Raw genomic sequence first — 22094 nt, 5'->3', positions numbered from 1 at the left:
CCGGCTCTGCGTAAACGCGGAGACCAAACTTGACCAGTTACAAAACTGAGAATTGTTCACGGTAGGAAATTTGGGCTCTCGAGTCATATTTATACGGCAAAGAACATCTCATCTCCGCTAATGGCCCCAGGAACACTTTCCGAACTTCTTTGCTTATAATTTTCTTTGTAGTTGATGATGATGTTAATTTTTTGGAAGTTGTTATTGTTGATAATGAAGATGTTATTGTTGGGGTTTTTTTAAATTGTGATAAAATAGACATAAAATTTACCACATTAGCCATTTTAGTGTACACTCAGTGTCATAAAGTGCATTCACATTGTTGTGTGATGGTGATTTTTTAAAAATAAGTTTTATTATTATTATTATTATTGATTTCAGAGAGGAAGGGAGAGGTATCGAGAAATAGAAACATCCCGGGCGGGAACCGTGACCTCCTGGTTCATAGGTCAACGCTCAACCACTGACCACAGCACGATGATGATGTGTTAAACAAAAGTAGAATCATCTTGATACCTGAAGGTTTGCATATTTTAAAATAACCTTTTTATCCCTATTTCCAAAAGACATATGTGTTTATTTTTTAACATAACACTTGAGACAATACAGAAGCAACAATAAAATCACCGAACCCTTAATTCACACTGGCAGACTTAATTGTTGGGTAGCAATAATAGCCCCGCTAACATTTATTCTTAGTAAGGAATTTTCATGTCTAGTCTCATTTACTCTAAACCAACACCCAGCTATTGTTGCCCAACTTTCCAGATGAGGGGGCTGAGGCATAGCACACCGTTCTGTAACTTGCCCTAGGTCTTGTAGTGCCAGACCATCCCAGAGGCCGTCCTTGGACCATTCGGCTATAGAGCCTGTGTTTGACTGTCCAGACTTCAGTCCTCGGCACATGTACTGATCTTTAGGAACAATAAAAAGACAAGTGGAACCTCTATCCCCCAGATGGGCTCCTGCTGCTTTGATACTCACCTTTTCCACTTAACAATGCACTGTCTCTATTGGAGGACTCTATTGGAGGAAGTGTATAGCTTATCGATCCATGTATTGATCAAGCTCCCTCCTAACTTACACTGAAGTGGATCCCGGTCTCCTGCCCCATAAATAAGACCCTACACTTAAATCCAGGCACACCCATGCTTATTTCCTTAACATAAATTATTAGCAGATAGAACCGCTGGGTCAAATTGCAGGTGTTCCTCTCAGGACTTGATGCATGCTGCCAACGGCCCATTGCCGACCCTCCTCCAGACATTCTCACCCTCAGTGGACACAAAGACAAGTTTAAGGTAGATGCCAGCTCTAGCCACCATACCAAGCCACACCCAACATTTGGGAACATTAGGCACATTAACCTACATCAATAACCCCTACTGCAGTGATGGCGAACCTATGACACGCGTGTCAGCACTGACACGCGTAGCCATTTCTGATGACACGCGGCCGCATGCTGAGGATGAAACATTTGCTGCTCCTGAGGATGAAACATTTGCGACTAGAGTCTTGGAGTTAGTTTTTTCCTCAAAGTGACACACTACCCGAGTTATGCTCAGTTTTTTGGTGAAGTTTGACCCAAGCTCAAAAGGTTGCCCATCACTGCCCTACTGTGTATTAAGAGTAGGTACTCTGGCCCTCACCCGTGTCATTCAGTGGTTAGAGTGTTGGCTGTTGCACCGAAAGGTCTTGGGTTTGATTCCTGGTCAAGGGGGCACGTGCCTGGGTTGCAGGTTTGATACCAGGCCCCCAGTCCCAGCACATTCGGGAGGCAACAATCGATGTGTCGCTCTCTCCCTTCCACTCTAAAAATCAATGGAAAAAATATCCTCAGGTGAGGATTAGCAACAACAACAAAACGTAGGTTCTCTGGCCATTTCCATTTTTTTTTTTAATATATTTTATTGATTTTCCACAGAGAGGAAGAGAGAGGGATAGAGAGTTAGAAACATCGATGAGAGAGAAACATCGATTCAGCTGCCTCTTGCACACCCCCCACTGGGGATGTGCCCGCAACCAAGGTACATGCCCTCGACCGGAATCGAACCCGGGACCCTTGAGTCCGCAGGCCGACGCTCTATCCACTGAGCCAAACCGGTTTCGGCCATTTCCATTTTTTACATGAAGAAACTGAGGCTTCAGTGACTTTCCTACTCTGTTATAGTTACTAGATCACAGAGCTCAGGACTCCGAACTTGCCCTGATCAACCATGACACCCTGACCTCGGCCACTGTACTCAACTGCCTCCCAACAAACCTTATTTTATATTTAATTTAGTCCTCCACTAATGTTAACCGTTAGAGAATGTTAACCATTTTATGATTTACCTTCATTCTCATCACAACCTTGAGATACTCAATATTCATTACCATCTTGCATGTGAAGAAATCTGCCAGAGTGTGCACTAAATGTGAGTGTAAATATATACGAAGCTGTAGAGTCTAATATAGATATATCTATCATAAGCATCTTTTCACAGAAAGTTACTGAGGGATGTGCTCCACTAAACCAAGAAAAAAGGCATGAGCCCTGACCAGTTTGGCTCAGTGGATAAAGCGTCGGCCTGTGGACTGAAAGGTCCCAGGTTCGATTCAAGTCAAGGGCATGTACCTTGGTTGCGGGCACATCCCCAGTAGGGGGTGTGCAGGAGGCAGCTGATTGATACTTCTCTCTCATCGATGTTTCTAACTCTCTCTCCCTCTCCCTTCCTTGCTGTAAAAAAATCAAATAAAATGTATTTTTTTTTAAAAAAAGAAAAGAAAGCCGAAAACGGTTTGGCTCAGTGGATAGAGCATCGGTCTGCGGACTGAAAGGTCCCAGGTTTGATTCCGGTCAAGGGCATGTACATTGGTTGGGGGCACATCCCCCACTAGGGGGTGTGCAGGAGGCAGCTGGTCGATGTTTCTCTCTCATCGATGTTTCCAGCTCTCTATCCCTCTCCCTTCCTCTCTGTAAAAAATCAATAAAATATATTAAAAAATAAATAAATAAAAAAGAAAAGAAAAAAGGCATGAGATCCAGGAAATAGGAAGAAAGAGAACAGGCAGGAAGGGGGTGAAGGGGAGTCCCAGGATTCGTCCATTCCACAAATATGTAGTGAGTGTTCCCACCACGCCACACTGTGCTACACATTGTCAGTTCACTGCTGAGACAACAAAAATCTCTGCCCTCGTGGAACTCTGATACCACTGGCTTGTGGTTGGGGTGGGTGGAGACAGCAAGCATAATAAACATGTCTTATGTGGTGTTAGAGGTAATAAATGCTGTGGGAGAGAAAGAAAATTAGGTATGGAGGACTCAGGAGTGCTCAGAGAAAAGGTGCAATTTTATTTTATTTTTTGTTTTTGAGAAGGTGCAATTTTAACTGGATAATGAGGAGAAATCTCACTATGAGAGGGGGGAACACACAGACTCAATAGCTCCAGAAAAACACTGAAAATGATAGAGTCTTTAGTGGGATTCACCACATAAAAAACTGAATTAAGAAGCTGGCAGAGATGAGGAAAACTCCAGAAAAACAGCCATCCCAGAAAAGAAGGGCAAACACAGTTTCCTAGGCATCTCACTCATCTCAGCTGTGGGTGATGTTTACAGTCATAATACAGATGCACTGATTCACCTGGTAATTCTCATACTCCACCTTGGTAGAAACTGGAGTAGGAGAAGTTATGAGTGAGCTGACTCCTCACCCCTTTTAACAGAAAGGCAGTAGATAATGAATGAAGACAAAGTACAGAGCTAGTGTTAGGAAAGATGGACATAAATCACAGGAAGAACACTGAAACCAGTAGTAAGTGGAATATGAGTAGGGAGACATGAGGCAGGGGCTACTGTTTCTCTTGACAAGCCTTTTTAGAATTCTTTGGCCTCTTCAACATTGATGCAAATAAAAATTAATGAAATGGGTATATCTTCTTTGTGGAAATTCTAAGAAGCTCTCCCGTGGGAATGTAAAGCTGTGCAAGGATCTTTTTTTTTTTTTTAATGAGTTGGCGTTTTTATTTTTTTTTATTTTTTATTTTTTTTAAATATATTTTATTGATTTTTTACAGAGAGGAAGAGAGAGGGATAGAGAGTTAGAAACATCGATGAGAGAGAAACATCGATCAGCTGCCTCTTGCACACCCCCTAATGGGGATGTGCCTGCAACCAAGGTACATGCCCTTGACCGGAATCGAACCTGGGACCCTTGAGTCCGCAGGCTGACGCTCTATCCACTGAGCCAAACCGGTTTCGGCAAGTGCAAGGATCTTTGTGACAGTGTGGCTTTAATGTCACACACACACACACACACACACACACAAAGAAAAACCACCAAAATATTTATCAACAAGAGAATGGTAAATTATTGCTAGAGAATTCTATGCAGCTTCTGAAAAGAACAAGGCAAAGCTCTGCAGAGAAGGAGAGTGAAGGCAAAGCAGCAAATTGCAGACTATGAACGGGGGTCTTTAACTTTTTGAAAAACTTAAGAGCCTCTTACACCAAAACGTGGCCATGTAGTTCTTGAGTAACTCAGAGAACAGGGAGAAAGAACAGGTTGAGCACTAGAGCCCAGTGGAGCAGCAGGTGGAGCCAACCACATTGCAGCCAGCCTCAGGGAAGGGGTGAGGAGAGAGGGGTGGTGGTAGCCCTGAAGAAGGCAGCTGAGCAGGCAGCAGCAGCAGGGCAGGGAGTGGCAGCTGAAAGAGGATGGTAGGACAGTTCTCAGCTCTTGTGGGGCCTCAGTGGCAGCCAGTGTGTAGAGCCGAGGCCAGGCCAGTCTGCTCCTCATTCCTGGCGAGAGGCAGGGTACCCCCTCCATGTGTTAGCTCTGGCTGCCCTTCCCAGGACAGTGAGCAGGAGGGGAGGTGTACTCACCTGTCCCAGCGGAGTTCACGGGCATCCTGGCTGGAGGGATGGGAGGGACAGCCCCCAGCTTTTCTCTGTCCCTTCTGTGCCCAGATCTTGTTCCTGGCAGAAGGGTGACCTTGGGCCGAGAGTACAGTGGCTTGGCCTGACATTGTGAGGTCTAGGTCCACCGAGGAAGGGGCAGGAGGATGACCATACCCATCCTGGGAGGTGGCTGAAAGGCTGCCTTATGTACATGGACCATTTGTGTGAAGTACTAACTGCAAACCAGGCTTTGTGCTTGCACCTGGCCTGTGCTAGTTCAGGTATTTCTCACTCGGCACAAAGGAGGAAATGGGGTTCCATGGCAATGGAACTTGCCTAACCACACAGCTAGTGCATTAGTTATCTAGCATTGTGTAACGTTTCCCTAAAACTTAAAGGCACAAAACAACATTTATTATTTCACTAGAGGCCCGGTGCACAGATTTGTATACTGGTGGGGTCCCTCAGCCTGGCCTGTGCCCTCTTGCAATCCAGGACGGTTTGGGGGATGTTGGATAGCTGGTTTTCGGCCTGATACCGACAGGAGGAAGCCTGATTCCTGCAGGCCCAATCCAGACAGGAGGGAGCCTGATCCTGTGTGTTGAGTGTCAGTGTGCATCATAGTGACCAGTCGACTGGTCACTCGGTCACTTAGGCTTTTATATATATAGGTAGTTTCTGAGGAGTAGGAATCCAGAGCAGCTGGGGTTGGGGTAAGCAGGAATGAAACTGTCCATAGCAGGATGTGTTTAAGTTAGGGAACGTCCATCTTAGGGAACACTGGACACCTTGTTAAAGTATTGAGACAGATGCATGTGTCCCCAACAGGGAAGCCCTCTACTTCATGTTCAACTAAAAAATGGTGAATGGCAGAGCTCTATCAAGAATGCAATGTCGCCGAAACCGGTTTGGCTCAATGGATAGAGCGTCGGTCTGCGGACTGAAAGGTCCCAGGTTCGATTCCGGTCAAGGGCATGTACATTGGCTGCAGGCACATCCCTGGTAGGGGGTGTGCAGGAGGCAGCTGGTCGATGATTCTCTCTCATTGATGTTTCTAGCTCTCTATCCCTCTCCCTTCCTCTCTGTAAAAAATCAATAAAATATATTAAAAAAAAAAAAAGAATGCAATGTCAGTTTATAAAACAAACCCAGACACAAATGGGGAAACCAGTGCAGATCACACTGGAAGGAACAGCACCAAGCTGTCAATGGAAGGGAAGTTCCAAGGCAGGCAGAGGGGGGGAAGGGTTGAGGTACTCGGGCCTTTAGGGGTACAATTGATGTCTGCAGAGATGCAGTGGGATGAGGAGGGGAAAAGGGAGGTCTACAAGGGTGATAAGAGCTGGGGCGGGGGGAGGCATTGTGGGGCAGGAAGATGTGCAGAGGCAGAGCCCAGCGGGTTGGGGCTAAGCCTGGTCTACAGGTGCCATGAGGGCACTGGGCTACTCTGCCTTGCTGGCTCCTGGCTTCCAGTCCATCCGCCCTTTTGCTGGTTCAGAGGACTACCTCGCCCCTACAGCTTTGCCATGGTGCATGCCACCCTCTGGGACTCCTGGTTGGCTCTACAGAGGCCCGCTCCATTTTCACTCTCTAGAACTCACCCCTCATGAAGGAGCCCCTTCTATGGTGAGTTCTGATGCGCTGCACCCCATCTTGGGCCTGTGTCCCTGTAGAGTACCTGGGAGTATTCAGAAGGTACTCTCAGCCCAGGGTGCAGTGGAGCAGGTTGGACTGGAGTTTTGGTGGAGAAAGGGCACCAGGTATTAGACCTGGCGAGTCAGACTGGACATGGGTTCAGCAATCTTGAGTTCTGCCTAAGAATTCAGAGCCAAGACGAAAACCATAAGATAAAGTTTATTTAGAAAGTCTGTGAGGTAGAACTGAGCCATAGAAGAAATGGGTTCAAGAAACAAGCTATAGGGGCAGAAGAAGGGCCCTTGGAGCTTAGGAGATAGAGGCAGCCTAGCCGATTTGGCTCAGTGGATAGAGCATCAGCCTGTGGACCGAAAGGTCCCGGGTTCAATTCTGACCAAGGGCACATACCTTGATTGCAGACTCCTCCCTGGCCCGGGCCCTGGCAGGGGCACATGTAGGAGGCAACCAATCCATGTCTCTCTCTCTCTCTCCCACTCTCTCTAAAAAATCAATGGAAAAATATCCTCGGGTGAGGAAAAAAAAAAAAAGGCAAGGAAAACACGTCTGGGAGAACGGGGTGAGGAAAGGTTCTGGCGGCTGCATAGAGCTGCACGGGGGCTTCAGTCCTGAGGGCTTTTATATGGAGGTCTCGGGGAAATCTCAATAGAATATTCATCTGGTTCCCAAGTGTGTCCCCTCAAGGTCAAGATCTCCACTAATTGGTCAGCACAGCCCAGAGGGTCATTAGTCATGGCAGCTGGTTCTGTCAGCCATGGCATTGCCCTGCCGGCTGGCTGCTGCTTTGGGTCTGGAGCTGAAACCCCGCCGAGGTTAGATGTCATCTACAAGGGTTAATGCTTACAGCAGTGGTGGTGCTTGTAGTTTTGCCCGTTGCTAGGCACCTGGTGCTCTTTGTGGTGGGGACCCTCTGCATGGGGCTTATCTTCCTATTCCGCTCAGGCCTGACTGCCTACTACAGATTCACTGTCTAAGCCCCGCTGCTCAGGCTCAGCCCCTACTTGGGGGCATGGCCAACTGCCTTCTCTGACCTGGACCACTCAAAACCTTTCTGCAGATCAGCGCCCAGCCCGGAGTGCATCTTCTCCCGCAGTGTCCTTGTCATCTGATGTGAACCTGAGGCTTCAGAAGGAACCCCGCCAGCGCCAGGCCCATGTGCCGTCTCCCACAGTTGGCAGTCGGGAGGCCCTCTTCCCAACTGGGAGCATGAAGACGTGACACAGGCCACCCACAGAAACGGATGAAACCCTGAGGCGTGCGTCCCACCACTCCAGCTGCTCTGAAGCTGGCAGTGGAGGAACCTATGCAGAACCGACCTTTACATTTTGCCGAGTAGGAGCTGGGACACCTATTAATAATAGATGGAATTATCCCATTCATTCATTCATTTTGGGAAGTCATATACAGGGACCTTTATATGTTGGGACCCACTGTCTGGGAAAAGGATGTAGGGATGTTTCCTCTAAAGGTTAGTGCAGTAGTTCCCTCTGGCAAAGGTCTGTTCTAGTTATTGTCTTTCAGTTGCTATTAACTACAATATGAATTGTCCTGATAATTTCACCTTCCCTTATAGTAATGGACATACCTAGCTGCTGGCTGGTTGGTTTCTGATATGTGGGGTAACTCCCTGCCAACAGCACGGGCCGGGGGAGGGGGGGGAGCCCTGTTCCTTAGGATGACTGTCTGTCTTTAAGCCTCAGAACTTTACAGGGTCTGAACCAAGAGAGACATTCTCAAGCCCGTGGCACTGGGCTGCAATGACGCTCTCCGCCTATGGAGCCCTGTTGACTGTGTTGCTTTGACCACTTTTGTTCTGCTGCTAATGGTGGGCTCCCTTAATGCAGAAGGGGTCCAGCTGGCTTGTAGCGGGTAAAAGCCCCGAATGCCACCTCCAGGGCTATACATGGGATAAATCAAGAGCTGAGCCAGGTCAGGGAGGCAGTTCTAGAAAATCGGGCAGCGATAGGTTATTTGCTGTTGCAGCAGAACCACGGTTGTGAGGAATTTAAAGGAAGGTGCTGTTTTAATCTTTCTGACAATTCTCAGTTGACGTAAAACATATCCAAGATCCTGCATGTGGTGTGTTCCATCCCTGGGAACTGCTTTCAAGGCAGAAGCAGATACAGTCCAACAGGATGAGACTTTTCATCTAAAACTAATCTCGTAGATACGAGATGATAGAAATAGCAGTGGGGAAATGGCAGGGGCAAGAATAGAATATTGGGGACTAGCTATGGTTATGGGAAATATTAATCATGCTCTGTTAACCACGATTGCCTCGTGTTGGTTAGAGAAAGGACATTCTGACCTGCTGGGAGTTGTACGCCCCCGGGACCTGGGAGTCAACCTTGGAACCATTCTCATGCGGGAAGTGCCTATTATCATGGAAAGATTAACAGCCCTGTTGCCCAAACAGTGAGTCCCACCCCAGCCTCCTACTTCCTCATGCCTGTAGTCCCTGCTTCCCCATGTAATCCTTGTCCTACCTTGCATAAGCAGCTGGCTTATGGGGAGCTGCAGAGATTTCTGCGGATGATCTGCTGCTCTCCCATATTGCCAGCAGTAATGGAATAAACACTCACATATGATTTTTGTTAAAAATGTGGTGGCAGCCTGGGCCAAACCAGTCCCTGGGCCAGGCTCTGACCAACACTGGGCCCTCGAGCCTTCCCATTCACACACATTAAACAAGCCCAGGAGATCCTAAGAGCAGACCAGGTCATCTCCCCAGGGATCCTACCTCAGCCTCTGCATCTCAGTGAGTCACCCCCACTCCAGTGAGTCAGGCACACACCTAGCATCACCTCCCCTGCCTCCCAGTCCACACCCAAGTAGGACAAGCCTATCTCATTTCACTGCCACCTGGGCAAGCCTGTCTCATCTCATCCCACTGCCACAGCCAGCCAGCCCCTCAGGGTCTCCTTGCCACCCCCAGCACCATACCCCCCAGCAACTCAAAGGCAAACTTAAAATGGCAGCCTCAGACTTAGAAACAAAGTGGACAGGCGGATGCCAGGGCTGGGGGAGGGGGAATTTGGGTTAGTGTTTAATGGGTGCAATTTCCGTTTGGGGTGATGAAAATGTTCTGGAGATGGTGGTGATGATTGCACAACAATGTGAATGTATGTAATGCCAACAACCTGTATACTCAAAAATGATTAAAAAAAGAAATGCCCTAGCTGGTTTGGCTCAGTGGATAGAGTGTTGGCCTGTGGACTGAAGGGTCCCGGGTTCGATTCCAGTCAAGGGCACATATCTCGGTTGCAGGCTTGGTCCCTAGTAGGAGGCATGCAGGAGGCAGCCGATCAATGATTCTCTCTCATCATTGATGTTTCTATCTCTCTCTCCTCTCCCTTCCTCTCTGAAATCAATAAAAATACGTATTTTTTAAAAATGGTAAAAAATGATGATTGTTACATGTATCTTACCACAATTTAAAAATAAGATACTTCAGCCACCGCCTCTACACTTCAAATAACATCAGAACTCTCCCGGCAGCTGCAGGGCCCAGCTCCAGCCCCAGTGGCCATTAGTTCCGTCCTCCAACACACTAAGCCTGTGCACTGTGGGGCAGTTCCCTTTGCCCGAAGTGCTCTTTCTTCCCAGCCAGTGCTGGCTCCTGTCATCTCTGGTGTCACCTGGCTGGCCACCATCTCAACCAGTCCCTCCACGATTCTCCACCGGAGAGCCGACAGGTCTAAGGCAGGCTCCCACGGTTGACTAGGCCGGGCCAAGTGCTGGCCCGATGCTCACCCGCTCTGGGACTCAGTGCCCCCGATGACAAACAGGACAGCCCTTTGGATTTTTGGCAGGTGAACGGGGCACGTGAACACCCATCGATCATGAATGAGGCCCAGTACCAGGAAAGTGCTGACAACCACTGCTCAGCTGCTAACCTATTAGCCGAGCTCATCTGCCCTCTCCCAGGGACCTTTGCCAGGGTGAGAAGACCCGGAAGGTGGGGTCCAGTCGGACCCTGTGTCCTGCAGGGCACAGGACATTGGTGACCACAAACTGCCCACCAACACCAGACAGGGTTACCTACAGCTGTACAAACACCAGAGTACAGGATGGCTCATGGAGCCGTCCTGGGAGTTGGTTGTTCAGAAAAGATTCTAAAAGATTCTGAGCCTGGATGATGTTGGGGGCTCCTGAAGGTGGGACGAGGGCTAGTCCAGTCAGGCAGGGCAGGAGCAGTGGCCACTGTCAGCTCAGGGGTCGTCCAACCACTGCCTCCTGAAATCAGAGCTGGGCAACCTGGGGTCCGGAGGCCAGTGTGGATCCCTCTGAAGGTCGGAGAGGAGTGCTGGGCGATGTGCAGAGAGCAAGACCACAGGACACCCACACACCTGACCTCCAAACCTCTGTAGTGCCCACCTGAGAGACAAATGAAGATATTCCTTGCTCATATCTTAATTTGCCTCCAAGACCAACGCCCTCCTGTTTAAAATTCCAAGATGTACCCTTTCCCTCAGCCCCCACAACAGGCAAACTTCTGAAATTGTCCCCATTCATTGTCCCCAAGCCTCTTCCTGCCAGTTTTCAGCTTTTCAACCTATAGCCTGCGGCTTCCACCTCCCACCCTCCATTCATTTCAAATGACACATCTGCCTGCAAGTCTGCAGGCCTCAGACACACCCTTCTAACAGACCCCCTGATGCCTCCTTGCAAGGCTGGGCTGAGCTGGAGTCCACCCACTCCCAATCCTAAGCCACAACCTCAGCCCCAGGAGGGCCACCAGGGTGACAGTGGAAACAGCAAGAAGCCTGCTTTGAAGCAAAACTCAGAGACCAGGCAAGTCCCTTTGGGGTAGACGGTTTATCCAAGCCAGTCGCCTCCAGGGCTCAGGTCATTCACCCGGGGCAGGTTCCCATTCACTCCTCGGAGACCAGCTCCTCAGCAGCCCAGTATTGTCAGTGTCCAGGTGAGGCTGGTGTCCTTTCCAGCTGTGGTCCCAGGTCACTGCCTGGCCGCCTCCGCCTGCCACACCAACTCGCCTGAGATGTAGGTGGCCTGAACGTGGAGGGAGTCGTCGAGCATCACGAAGTCTGGGTCAAAGGTGGACTGTGAGAAGGAGGCAGGGGTGGGGCTGCCCCTCCTACCCCAGCCCAAGGCTGGTGGGAAAACCAAAGCCTGGGACACAACTTGTGTAGGAGAGGATGCCCTGACCCAGCACAGACTGACCGAGGCCCTGGAACCCAGACTCTGGCAGTAGGAGAAAGGAGTAAGGGTCCCAGCAGCCCCCGGCCCGATCCTGTCTCAGATGTCAGAAAGCCTGCCTGCTGGGAAAGTGGGACCTGACCGAGGCTGGCTGGCTGGGTAAGGCTGCCTGGACACAGGGGAGATTCCACCCTCTGCCCACCCTGTCCCTGTCCCCGTCCCAGGCCTCCCAAGAACTCCTGAATCTTCAGGCTGCCCAGGCCATCCCACATTGGACCCTGACCTGCATCAGCCCCAAAGTCCAGGGTTCCCTTGTGCTTCTCCAGTCCCAGTAGCTGGGCGGGGTGCAGTGACGCAGCCTCCAGGGCCGACTCCACACTGCAGCCTGCTCAGGAAACACAGCTGGGTGACCATCTCACCCCGCCCCCACAGCCCTGGAGCTCCAAGTCCTAGGGATAGGGTGGTGGTGGGGACATATCCCAGGACTCTGCAGCAGGTAGACAAGACCCCCCCCCCCCCCGTCTCATCCCTCGCAGCCACTCACCCATCCCAGCCCTGTGGGGACCCTCCTTCTCCTGGGTCCCAGGGAGAACACCCCACAAGAAAGCAGTTCCCTGGGCATCCATGAGGCCACCTAGGACTTGGTGCTCTGTCCCTACCAAGAAGTCAAGTAACCAAACCCAATTTCCTCCGCCTCCTGCATCACTCCCAGGCCAGGCCACAGCTGTCTCCTGCCTCCAGCCTGTCTCCTTGCTGCTCTAAACAGCAACTTGGACCTTGGTGACCCTCAGCTCCCAGCATAACACCCTACCCGGGTGCTGCAAAGAGCCCCATGGGGCCTGGCCAACCACAGCCTCTGCCAGATAACCCTTACCCACCTCCCCTAGAACATACAGCCTGACCCCGGAGCCTGGATTGCTGCTCTGGCCCCCTCCACTTCATCACAGCTCTGTACCTGCTCAGTCCTGCAATCCCATAGGCCTGGACCAATGCCCTGCTCTCATGTGGGGCAAAGTCTTGGGTGCCCAGGCTTGGGTGCCTGTCACCCTGGGTTCCAGCTCTTTGCTTGCTTGTCCTCCTCTCCCCCTCCCTATGGGTGGGACCTTACCAACTTACTAATGCCCATCCCTGAGGAACCCCACCAGACATGACAGACAAGGGATGTCCAGCTTCTCTCAGATGCAGCCTCCGCCCCAACACGCACACACACACCAGCCTCGCTGACCTGTGGCCTGCAGGAAATGCCGAACGCAGACGTCCATCGGAGCTATGCTGCCGCTCAGTGTCTTGGTGCCTTGAGAGCAGAGAGGGCAGGCTCTGGGGGGGTGGAGGGCGGGGGCCACCGGGCACACTGGATGGGGTGTGGGTTGGCTGGGGACACCTAGGTTCTTGCACCCCACCAGAGGGGCTGAGGGGCTCTTCTAATGTGGGCAGCAGTCACTCACCTGCCACATAGGCCGTCAGCCCATCCACTTCCACCTCCTGCTGCCCTAGCGTGTGTCGGCCATTGCCCAAGCCCAGGGCAGGGACAGCGTCGGTGACTAACACCAGCCCTGGTGGTAAAGAGGCCTCAAGACCTGCCCCACACGGTCCTCCTACCTGCCCCCGCCCTGCCCAGTCGCTCACCCTGGGGATGGGCCCGGTGGGCAATGCGCAGGGCAGCAGGGTTGGTGTGCATGCCGTCGGAGATCATGCCATAGAAGATGTGGCGGCCTGGGGGCAGCCGGTCACTGGTCAGGAGCCCCACGATGCCAGGGTCACGGTGGTGGAACTGGGCAGGGCCAGGATGGAAAAGCTGAGCTGCGGCAGGAGCCCCCAGGCCGCCCGCCCGGGAGCCGGGGCAGCACTCACAGGCAGCATGGCGTTGAAGAGGTGGGTGATGAAGGTGGCCCCGCTCTGCACGGCTTCCTCTGCAACCTGCAGGTCAGCCACAGAGTGCCCTGCACAGGGACCTGCACTCAGATCCTGCCACCAGCCCAGGAGCCCCAGGCTGGCCTTCCCCCTCAGGTGGGACATACCCCCTCACCTAGGGACACACAGATGCCACGAGCCGTCAGTGCCCGGATCACCTCATGGCTACGGCCCAACTCAGGAGCCAGTGTCACAATGCGAACGTTGTCCAGGGATCCGTAGGTGGCCAGAACATCGTGGAAGGCATTGGCCTCAAAAGAGCGCAGGTAGGCCTCGGGGTGTGCACCCCGCTTCTCCCGGCTGATAAACGGACCCTCCAGGTGCACACCTGGTAGGAGGGAGTGGATGGCTCCAGCAGGCCTCTCACCCTGCAGCCCCTGCCCCTCTCACCTGCCCACCCTCCCACCCCATTTGGGCATCTGGATGCATAGGGACTGCCAACAGGTCCCATAGGAACCTCCCAGGGTAGGGGCGAGGAGAGGGGTCAGCCACTCACCGAGGACCCCTGCCCCATGGGGACCACCACTCTTCACAGGGATCTGAGGAAGGACCTGGGGGGAACCAGCTGTTAAAGCCCTGCCCCCACTGGCCCAGCACCAATGTTACAGCCCAGCCAAGGTCACAGTCTGGAGCCTAGTCTAGTGCTCACCGGCCTTCCATCAGGTATTAGAAGATGGTCAACGGCCCCCAACCATGGTCAGGGAAAGCATGGCGCTCAGAACCAGCAGGGCAGGTCAGCAGCACCAGAATGACGGGCCTGGGATGTAAGGCTGGCCTGCCTATGAGGACCAGGAGGCGAGGAGACCCCGCAGGCAAGGGTCAGGTGCATGGCCCTCAAGATGGCCCAAGTCCAGTCAGCATGCCCCAAGGGTTTGGACCCAGACAGGGTGATGGGCCTGGCCTCCCTGAGGGCCAGAGGCAGAAGGAGTACGTGCAATCCAGGCAGAGCAAGGGGCAAAAGCAGGGTTCCAGGCACTGACAGTACGGCCATACTGTGCCTAGAGCAGGACACAGTCGTGAGGGTCACTTGTGTAGTGATCTTGGAGGTGGGTGGGCAGGCAGGCATCCCAGCCCACCTCTCCCTCCTTCAAGGTGGGGAAGGAGCCCACAGAATACTGCAGAGTCGCTGGGTGAGCCTGGGACAGAGTACAGAGATATTTAAGAGGCTTAAACCCGGTGTGACAGAGAGGACAGAAGGGCAGGCTGACCCTGGCTAGAGCCCAACAAGTGAATGCTGGGCAGATGTGGGCAGCCATGCAGTGGGGAAAGGAAGGAAACAAGGCCCCAAAGCCCCCGTGGGCTCAGGCCGGCAACACCTGGTGCCTTGAGAAGTGGGGGACAAACAGCAGGAGCCCCATTAAAGAGCAATTGGATCCCCGAGTATGCCCTGCCGAGAGCCTAGAGAAGTAAACCACATGTGGGTAGAAGCAGAAAATGGGGCAATTAAAATGAAATGTATATGGTTTTGGAGAGAGGAAGGGAGGGGGAGAGATAGAAACATCAATGATGCAAGAAACACATTGATCAGCTGCCTCCTGCAGGCCCCCCATCGGGGATCGAGCCCACAACCCAGGCATGTGCCCCCGACTGGAATCGAACCCGGGACCCTTCAGTCCATAGGTCGATGCTCTATCCACTGAGCCAAACCAGCTGGGGCTGAAGTTTCTATTTTTAATGCTCCCTGAATGTCACCAGTCAGGACTGTTCCCTCTGAACAGAACAAGACTCTTCTCTGGGGATCTGACCAGCTCAGGAGAAAGGACTGAGATCTCAACCTAAGGGTGCTCTCAGGAACACCCCCTGGTGCTCCTGGTGGCTAGCTGAGAACTGTTCTCAATCAGAATAGACGACCAAGGCCTACCAGCTTGAGAAAGCCTTTGAAAGGACACACCTGGCTGGGAGCAAAAACCCAAGGAAAGGAGAACATGTAAGAGAGGTCTCGTACCCATGAAATAAGAATGGGATGTGAGCCCTGGCCGGTGTGTCTCAGTTTGTTGCGTCCTGCAATGCACCAGGCGGTTGCTGGTTCAATTCCCGGTCAGGGCACATGCCCGGGTTGTGGGCTCGATCCCCGTAGGGGGTGTGTAAGAGGCAGGCAATCAATGTTATGCTCTCACATTGATGTTTTTCTCTTCTCCCTTCCTCTCTCTAAAAATCAATTATCGCCGAGACTGGTTTGGCTCAGTGGATAGAGCGTCGGCCTGCGGACTCAAGGGTCCCAGGTTCTATTCCGGTCAAGGGCATGTACCTTGGTTGCCGGCACATCCCCAGTAGGGGGTGTGCAAGAGGCAGCTGATCGATGTTTCTAACTCTCTATCCCTCTCTCTTCCTCTCTGTAAAAAATCAATAAAATATATTTAAAAAAAAAAAATAAAAATCAATTATCTATTCCTAAAACAAAACAAACAATAACAACAACAACAAGAATGGGATGTTAGAAAAAAGGAACATTCCGGGGGGGAAAGCAAGCACTTGCACATTAAAGTGCCAAAAATATACAATAAATGTCACTATATGATGGAACCAGAGCTACCATGCCAGAGGAACTCCCTTGCACATCTTATACCTTACATTTTTGAAATGTTAAAACAGGGCAAAATAAACCATCTGGACTGGGCTTAAGTAACACTGTATCCCAAAGAACTGTTTGCAAAGATAACAAGAAAGCAGTTATTACGACTACTGCACTGAAAATTAAAAGATTGTTTAGAATTAACATCACTATTTCCCTGGCCAGTGTGACTCAATTGGTTGGAGAGTTGTCCCATACACTAAAAGGTGACAGGTTCGATTCCCGATCAAGGCACATACCCAGGTTGTGGGGTCAATTCCGTCAGGATGTGTGCAGGAGGCAACCGATCGATGTTTCTCTCACATCAATGTCTCTCTCCTCTCTCTCTCTAAAAATAACAACATATGATTTAATAGTTATAAAAACATTAACATCACTGTTATATTATCCACACCAATAAAAATGCCTTCCTTTAATTGATGTAACTGTTCCCCTTCCCCTTCTCACATAAATATCCATTGCCTTTGTCTCCAAATCAGAACATTACTTGGACTGCTGCCTAAATCAGTGCTTCCCAAACAGCTATTCCTTGATCTCAAATAAATCCTTTGCCTCTCACTTTATTTATTTTTAATTTTTTTATTTATTGATTTTCAGAGAGGAAGGGAGAAACATTGATTTGCTGCTCCACTTATTTATGCATTCATTGGTTGATTCTTTTTAAAAATATATATATATATATATATTTATTTCAGATAGGAAGGGAAAGGGAGAGATAGAAACATCAATGATAAGAGAATCATTGATCAGCTGCCTCCTACACACTCCTGGGGATTGAGCCTGGACACGTGCCCTGACCAGGGAAAGAACCCACAACCCTTCAGTGCAGGGGACAATGCCCAAAACACTGAGCTACACTGGCCAGCGCCATTGGTTGATTCTTGTATGTGCCCTGGCTGGGAACTGAACCCATCAGAACCTTGGTGTATTGGGATTGAGCTATATTGGCCAGGGCTGCCTCTCACTTTAGAAGGCCTTTTTATTTTTAGGTTAATAAAAATATCCACCCCAACAAACAAACAAAAAAAACCCCCCAAAACTGAACTTCCAGATTGACAGGGCTCGACGAAGGCCAGCAAAGTCGAAGAGCTCCCCCTAGTCCCCAAAATGCCACCCTGAGACTTTAGAACCCAGGGACAAAGGGAAGATCCTCCCACAAGTTTCCAGAGGGAAGAAACAGGTCACACACAAAGGGTCAGGGGTCAGATGGTTTCCAAGTTCTCATCAGCACTCTGGAAGTTAAGTGCCTTTAAAATTCTAGAGAAAAATGACTCCTCACTTAGAATTCTAACCCAGCCCTAGCCAGTGTGGCTCAGTGGATAGAGCGTCATCCTGCGGACTGAAGAGTCCCGGGTTCGATTCTGGTCAAGGGCACATGCTGGGGTTGCAGGCTCCATCCCCAGTAGGGGGCGTGCAGAAGGCAGCTGATCAATGATTCTCTCTCATCATTGATGTTTCTCTCTCTCCCTCTCCCTTCCTCTCTGAAATCAATAAAAATATATTTATAAAAAAAAAGAGAATTCTAAGCTAGCCAAACCATCAATCCAGAGACGACGTTTTCGGACATTAGAGACCTCAGAACCTTTACCTCCTCCGGCCGCTCTCTCCGAAAGTCACTGGAGGAGGTGCTCCACCAAACGAAGATGTGAACCAGAGAGGAAGACACAGAACACAGAAAGACCCAGCAGAGAGAGGCCAGAGGACCCTCCACGTGAGGGTAAGGGGACTCCCAGGGCAGCTTGGCCAGGTAAGGCCAGCAGCCAGTGCTGGAAAAGTAGGTCCCAAAGGCTTCCACAAGAAGACGAACCAGATGGAACCCTCGGCCTGTCTAAATATCCCAAAAGAGGAGAGAGACAACTGGCAGAAAGCCTGGCAGAAAGCCTGGCATTAAGTCAGCAGGTAAAAACCTATGCAGCCCTGGCCGGTGTGGCTCAGTTGACTGGAGCACCATCCCCTACACACCAAAAGGTTGCTGGTTGGATCCCCATCAGGGCACAGGCCTGGGGTTCGGCTGTGCAGGAGGTAGATGATTGATGTTCCGTTGTCACACTGATGTTTCTCTTTCTCCCTTTCTTTTCCTCTCTCTCTAAAAATCAATTAAAAAATACATCTTTAAAAAAACGTAGCCCTGGTTGGTGTTTCTCAGTGGTTAGTGTCAGCCCAGAGCACCAAAGGGTTTCGGGCTGGATTCCCAGTCAAGGGCACATACCTGGATTGCAGGCTCGCTACCAAGCCCTGGTCAGCATGCAGGAGGCACCCAATCGATATGTCTCTCACTCTGATGTTTCTCTTTCCCTTTCTCTCTGCCCCCCCTCCCCTTGCTCTCTCCTTTCCACTCTATCTAAAAGCAATGGAAAATCCTCAGGTGAGGATTTTTAAAAAATGTAAATGAGCTACAAGTCCTCTTTACACAGTCCCAGTGACTAATCTAACAAAAATTGCAAGAAACTACTTGGGGAGGATAAGAAGCCGAAAGAGCTAAAAGAGGCTCTGCTCAAGGGGCCAAAGAGAGCCAATCATTAAGTTCCTGATGGGAAGCAAATATATACTGCTCTAAACTGAAAGTCAGGCAGGAAATATAAGGTAAATTCCAAATTCCAAAGGGTCAACTGAGTTGAAAGAGACTGTCCCTCAGTGAGAAGTGGTGGGGGCAAAGGGCTACTATTTTTCCTAATAAGCCATGTAAGTTATAACATATGTAAGTTCACTAAAGATGAAAGAAGAGACAATGGATGAGTTTTTCCAGAACAGCTTTAAGAGGGAAAGAGAGAGAGCATTCATTAAGCAGAGAGAACAGAATAAAAAACAGTCTAGAGGTGAAGGGAATGAGACACCTACAAGGGAGGAAAAGAGTGGGAAAGGTCAAAGTGTAGAAGATGTGGGCCAGAGGCCATGACCCGGCTGCCCCGAGAAGGTACCTGATCTTGCCTCAGAAAAGCAGAGAACAATGCAAGCCAACCTCCCTCCTGGAAGGACAGGAAAGGGCAAGGCTGGAGGGCACCCCGAGAAAGAGCAGGTGATCTCAATGGAGCAGAGCATGGTGACAAAACCTGGGTAACTCTGACAAAGCGGCAATCCAGTTCTGCTCAGTATGAATGGGCCATGGAAGAAGGTGGGGTGGATGGGAGTGGGGGTAGGGGAGACATCCAAGTGAGCAGTCCTGTAGTTTCTAAGATGATACCTGTATTAAAATTTTTATCTTCAAAGCCCTCGACAATTTCCACTATAAATCAGTTTACTCTCTGCTTCCCAAGGTCTTTATCCTGAAAGTGTTTAAGGGGGTTGATGAGTGCTGGGAATAAAAGTCCTCTGGCCAGTAGCTCCTTCTCCTAAGGAAAAGATCTCACAGTTTGTATCATGATGGGCCAATGTACTGCGCAGGGAGATGGGGAAGGATGTGAACCGGCTGGTGCAGCAGACACAGAAAGGCAGAGGGCTGGGGGTGAGGGGTGGGGGTGGGCAGGAGAGCAACTGCCTGGAATCGCTGGAATGTGACTGGGCAGAGCAAATGCTTGGCAGGTAGGGAGACAATGTTTGGGAAGGTGGTGTTTATCCTGCAGACAGGGCAGAAGAGGAGTGTGAGTACTGTGCTGAGCCCTGTACACTCTTCAGGAGACTAGGGTAACAGTTACTAAGTCTCCCTGGTGGGGACTGGGAAGGGGGAAGACAAAGAACAAAGGAGGAAGAGGGAGAGCATGTTCCAGGATTCCAGGTTCGGGAAATTACAGGATGACCAGGAGAGAAAGCACGGAATGAGGTGCGAGTCTGTAACAGGAAGATGAGTTTGGTTTCTAACATCTGACTGTGATGGGAGAGCTGTGATCAGTTTCCAGAACGATGTCCATAGCTGACATTTAGCTCGTGCCTAATATGTACCAAGCACAGTGCTGAGCACCCAACAACTCTAAAAGATGAATACCATCACTATTCTCACTAGGTTTGAGGAAACTGAGGCTCAGAAGGAGTAAGGAGCCCTGACCGGTGTGGCTCAGTGGATAGAGCATCAGCCTGCAGACTGAAGGGTCCCAGGTTCGATTCCGGTCAAGGGCATGTACCTTGGTTGTGGGCACATCCCCAATAGGAGGTGTGCAGGAGGCAGCTGATCGATGTTTCTCTCTCATCGATGTTTCTAACTCTCTATCCCTCTCCCTTCCTCTCTGTTAAAAAAAAAAAATCAATAAAATATATTTAAAAAGAAAAAAAAGGAGTAAGGAGTCTCCCAAGTCTCCCAGCTGACAGATTATAAAGTCAGGAGCCCACATCCACCTCCCACAGCGCCTGGCTCTGGTGCTATCTCCACGCACCCAGGAGGGAACCCCACAGAGGGCAATGCAATCAGTGATCCTGGAACGGATCCTGTACTGGAAGAAAAAATACTACAAAACTGGAACAAAGATGGTAGTTTAAAAGATAACAATTTCCTAAACTCAATAACTCCATTATGCCTACACAATACCCATGCTTTTAAGAAATAGTTAGGTGTTAAGAAGTAGAGGCACGACCTATACAACCTACTCTCAAACACCTCAGGAAAAATAAAACATACACACACAGAGAATGAGACCAAATAATTAAATGTGGCAAAGAGTAAAGTGGAGAACCTGCATGAAAAGTGAAACTTCTTAAAGGAAAAAGGATCCCAGACACCTGAATAGCAGGACTTGCAGGTCAGAAGTAAAGTGGGAGGGTGTGGGGTGTAGGCAAGAGCAGCTGAAAGGCTGGAGTACAATGGAGCTTCTCTCTGGAAGGATGTTTACCACATACCATATACCACAGGCAGGTTAGCCAGGGAAAAGCCTGAGAAGTGGCTAAGGATGTGGCAATGGGAAAGTCCCCATGGCCTTGATCCAGGAGGCAGTTTCTGGGACCTGGAGGCAGCCAGAGTATAGAGTGGGAAAGGCATGTGACAGGTGAAGGTGCTGAGGCAGCAAATGTGGAGGCCTGTGGGGACAGCTGCAGCAGACAGACCGGAAATGACAGCGGGCCCAGGGCAGCAGGCAGAGGGACACATGAATTTGAGAACGACCAGGGGACAGGACCCAAGGACCAGATGGAGGAAGGTCGGCAGGTAAGGTCAGACCCAAGCGCCCAGGGGCATTTGCGGGGAGAGGAGATGCTATCTGAAAATTAAGGAGCTGGCTACTTCTCGGGCCCCCTCTGCTTGAGGCCGGCGCCTGACCTCACCTTGTGATAAACCTCTGGTGGCGAGGTGACTAAGGTGGGACAGAAAGAGGTGACTCCGTGCGACAAGATCCTCTGGGCTACCAGGGCTACTCCCGAACCCACATCCTCTGTGGCCTGAGAGAAGTCAACGCCAAATCCACCTGTGGCCACAGAAAAGAGGAGGTCGCACGAGGCTCAGAGCTCCGCCCCTGGGCCTCCACCCCCCAGGCCCTGACGCGCACCGTTGATCTGCACGTCAATGAAGCCGGGCGCCAGGATGCAGCCCCCGCAGTCCCGCTGCTGGTCGGCTACGAGCCGCTCCTCAAAGAAGAGCTTCTCTGGGTCCAGAATGCGGCCCTCGCGCACCCACAGATCCTCCCTGCGGACAGAGAGGGGTGGGGGCTCGCGTCGCCGGCCCAGCACCCTGCACCCAGCCCGCGTCCACCACGCCCAGACCCTGCGCCCGCCGGCTCCACTCCAGCAGCGCCAGGCCCCGCACCCACCGGCCCCACCCCCCACCCCCCACCTGAGCAGCCTTCGGCCCCGCAGGATGCGGCAGTTGGTGAACTGGAGCACTGGGGCCCGCGAAGCGCCCTTTCCGTCGCGCATCTTGAGCCGAATGAGCCGAGCTCAGCTGCGGGCGCCGGAAACCCCGCAGCCCAGTCCTGCCCCGGAGCGGGGCCCCACCCACATGACCCTCAGCTGACTACAGCGCATGCCACGTGACCAGCGTGCCCACGTGACCGCACACCC

General features: G+C 51.1%; 1 protein-coding gene across 2 annotated transcripts; it reads right to left on the bottom strand.

Moving 5' to 3' along the window:
• Positions 1 to 11331: 11331 nt before the first annotated feature.
• Positions 11332 to 22024, bottom strand: AMDHD2 (amidohydrolase domain containing 2). Of its 2 annotated transcripts, XM_054714632.1 has the most exons (11): positions 21868 to 22024; positions 21584 to 21720; positions 21363 to 21502; positions 14103 to 14157; positions 13722 to 13934; positions 13547 to 13635; positions 13322 to 13466; positions 13141 to 13248; positions 12921 to 12989; positions 11979 to 12080; positions 11332 to 11583 (listed from the first exon to the last, which is right to left on the bottom strand). In XM_054714632.1, the coding sequence occupies exons 1-11, from the start codon at positions 21948 to 21950 to the stop codon at positions 11495 to 11497; spliced, it is 1230 nt and encodes a 409-aa protein (XP_054570607.1). In that variant the 5' UTR covers positions 21951 to 22024; the 3' UTR covers positions 11332 to 11494. The 2 variants fall into 2 exon arrangements, 1 of the variants encoding a protein (XP_054570607.1); XR_008555761.1 differs by lacking the exon at positions 11332 to 11583 and having other exon boundaries at positions 12053 to 12080; positions 12921 to 13012.
• Between the last annotated feature and the right edge of the window lie 70 nt (positions 22025 to 22094).

The sequence above is a fragment of the Eptesicus fuscus genome, chromosome 4 (genome assembly GCF_027574615.1).
Source record: "Eptesicus fuscus isolate TK198812 chromosome 4, DD_ASM_mEF_20220401, whole genome shotgun sequence".
NCBI classification, from domain to species: Eukaryota; Metazoa; Chordata; class Mammalia; order Chiroptera; family Vespertilionidae; genus Eptesicus; species Eptesicus fuscus.
The sequence above is the reverse complement of the archived record's forward strand: the minus strand, read 5'-3'. Positions and strand labels throughout refer to the sequence as shown.

Excerpts from the sequence above, each read along its gene's own strand:
- AMDHD2 (XM_054714632.1), bottom strand. The coding sequence starts at position 21,950 with ATGCGCGACGGAAAGGGCGCTTCGCGGGCCCCAGTGCTCCAGTTCACC. Across the intron at positions 21,503-21,583 it reads CATTGACGTGCAGATCAACG|GTGGATTTGGCGTTGACTTC; the intron begins GTGCGCGTCAGG and ends CTGTGGCCACAG. Across the intron at positions 13,467-13,546 it reads TCTTCAACGCCATGCTGCCT|TTCCACCACCGTGACCCTGG; the intron begins GTGAGTGCTGCC and ends GGCCCTGCCCAG.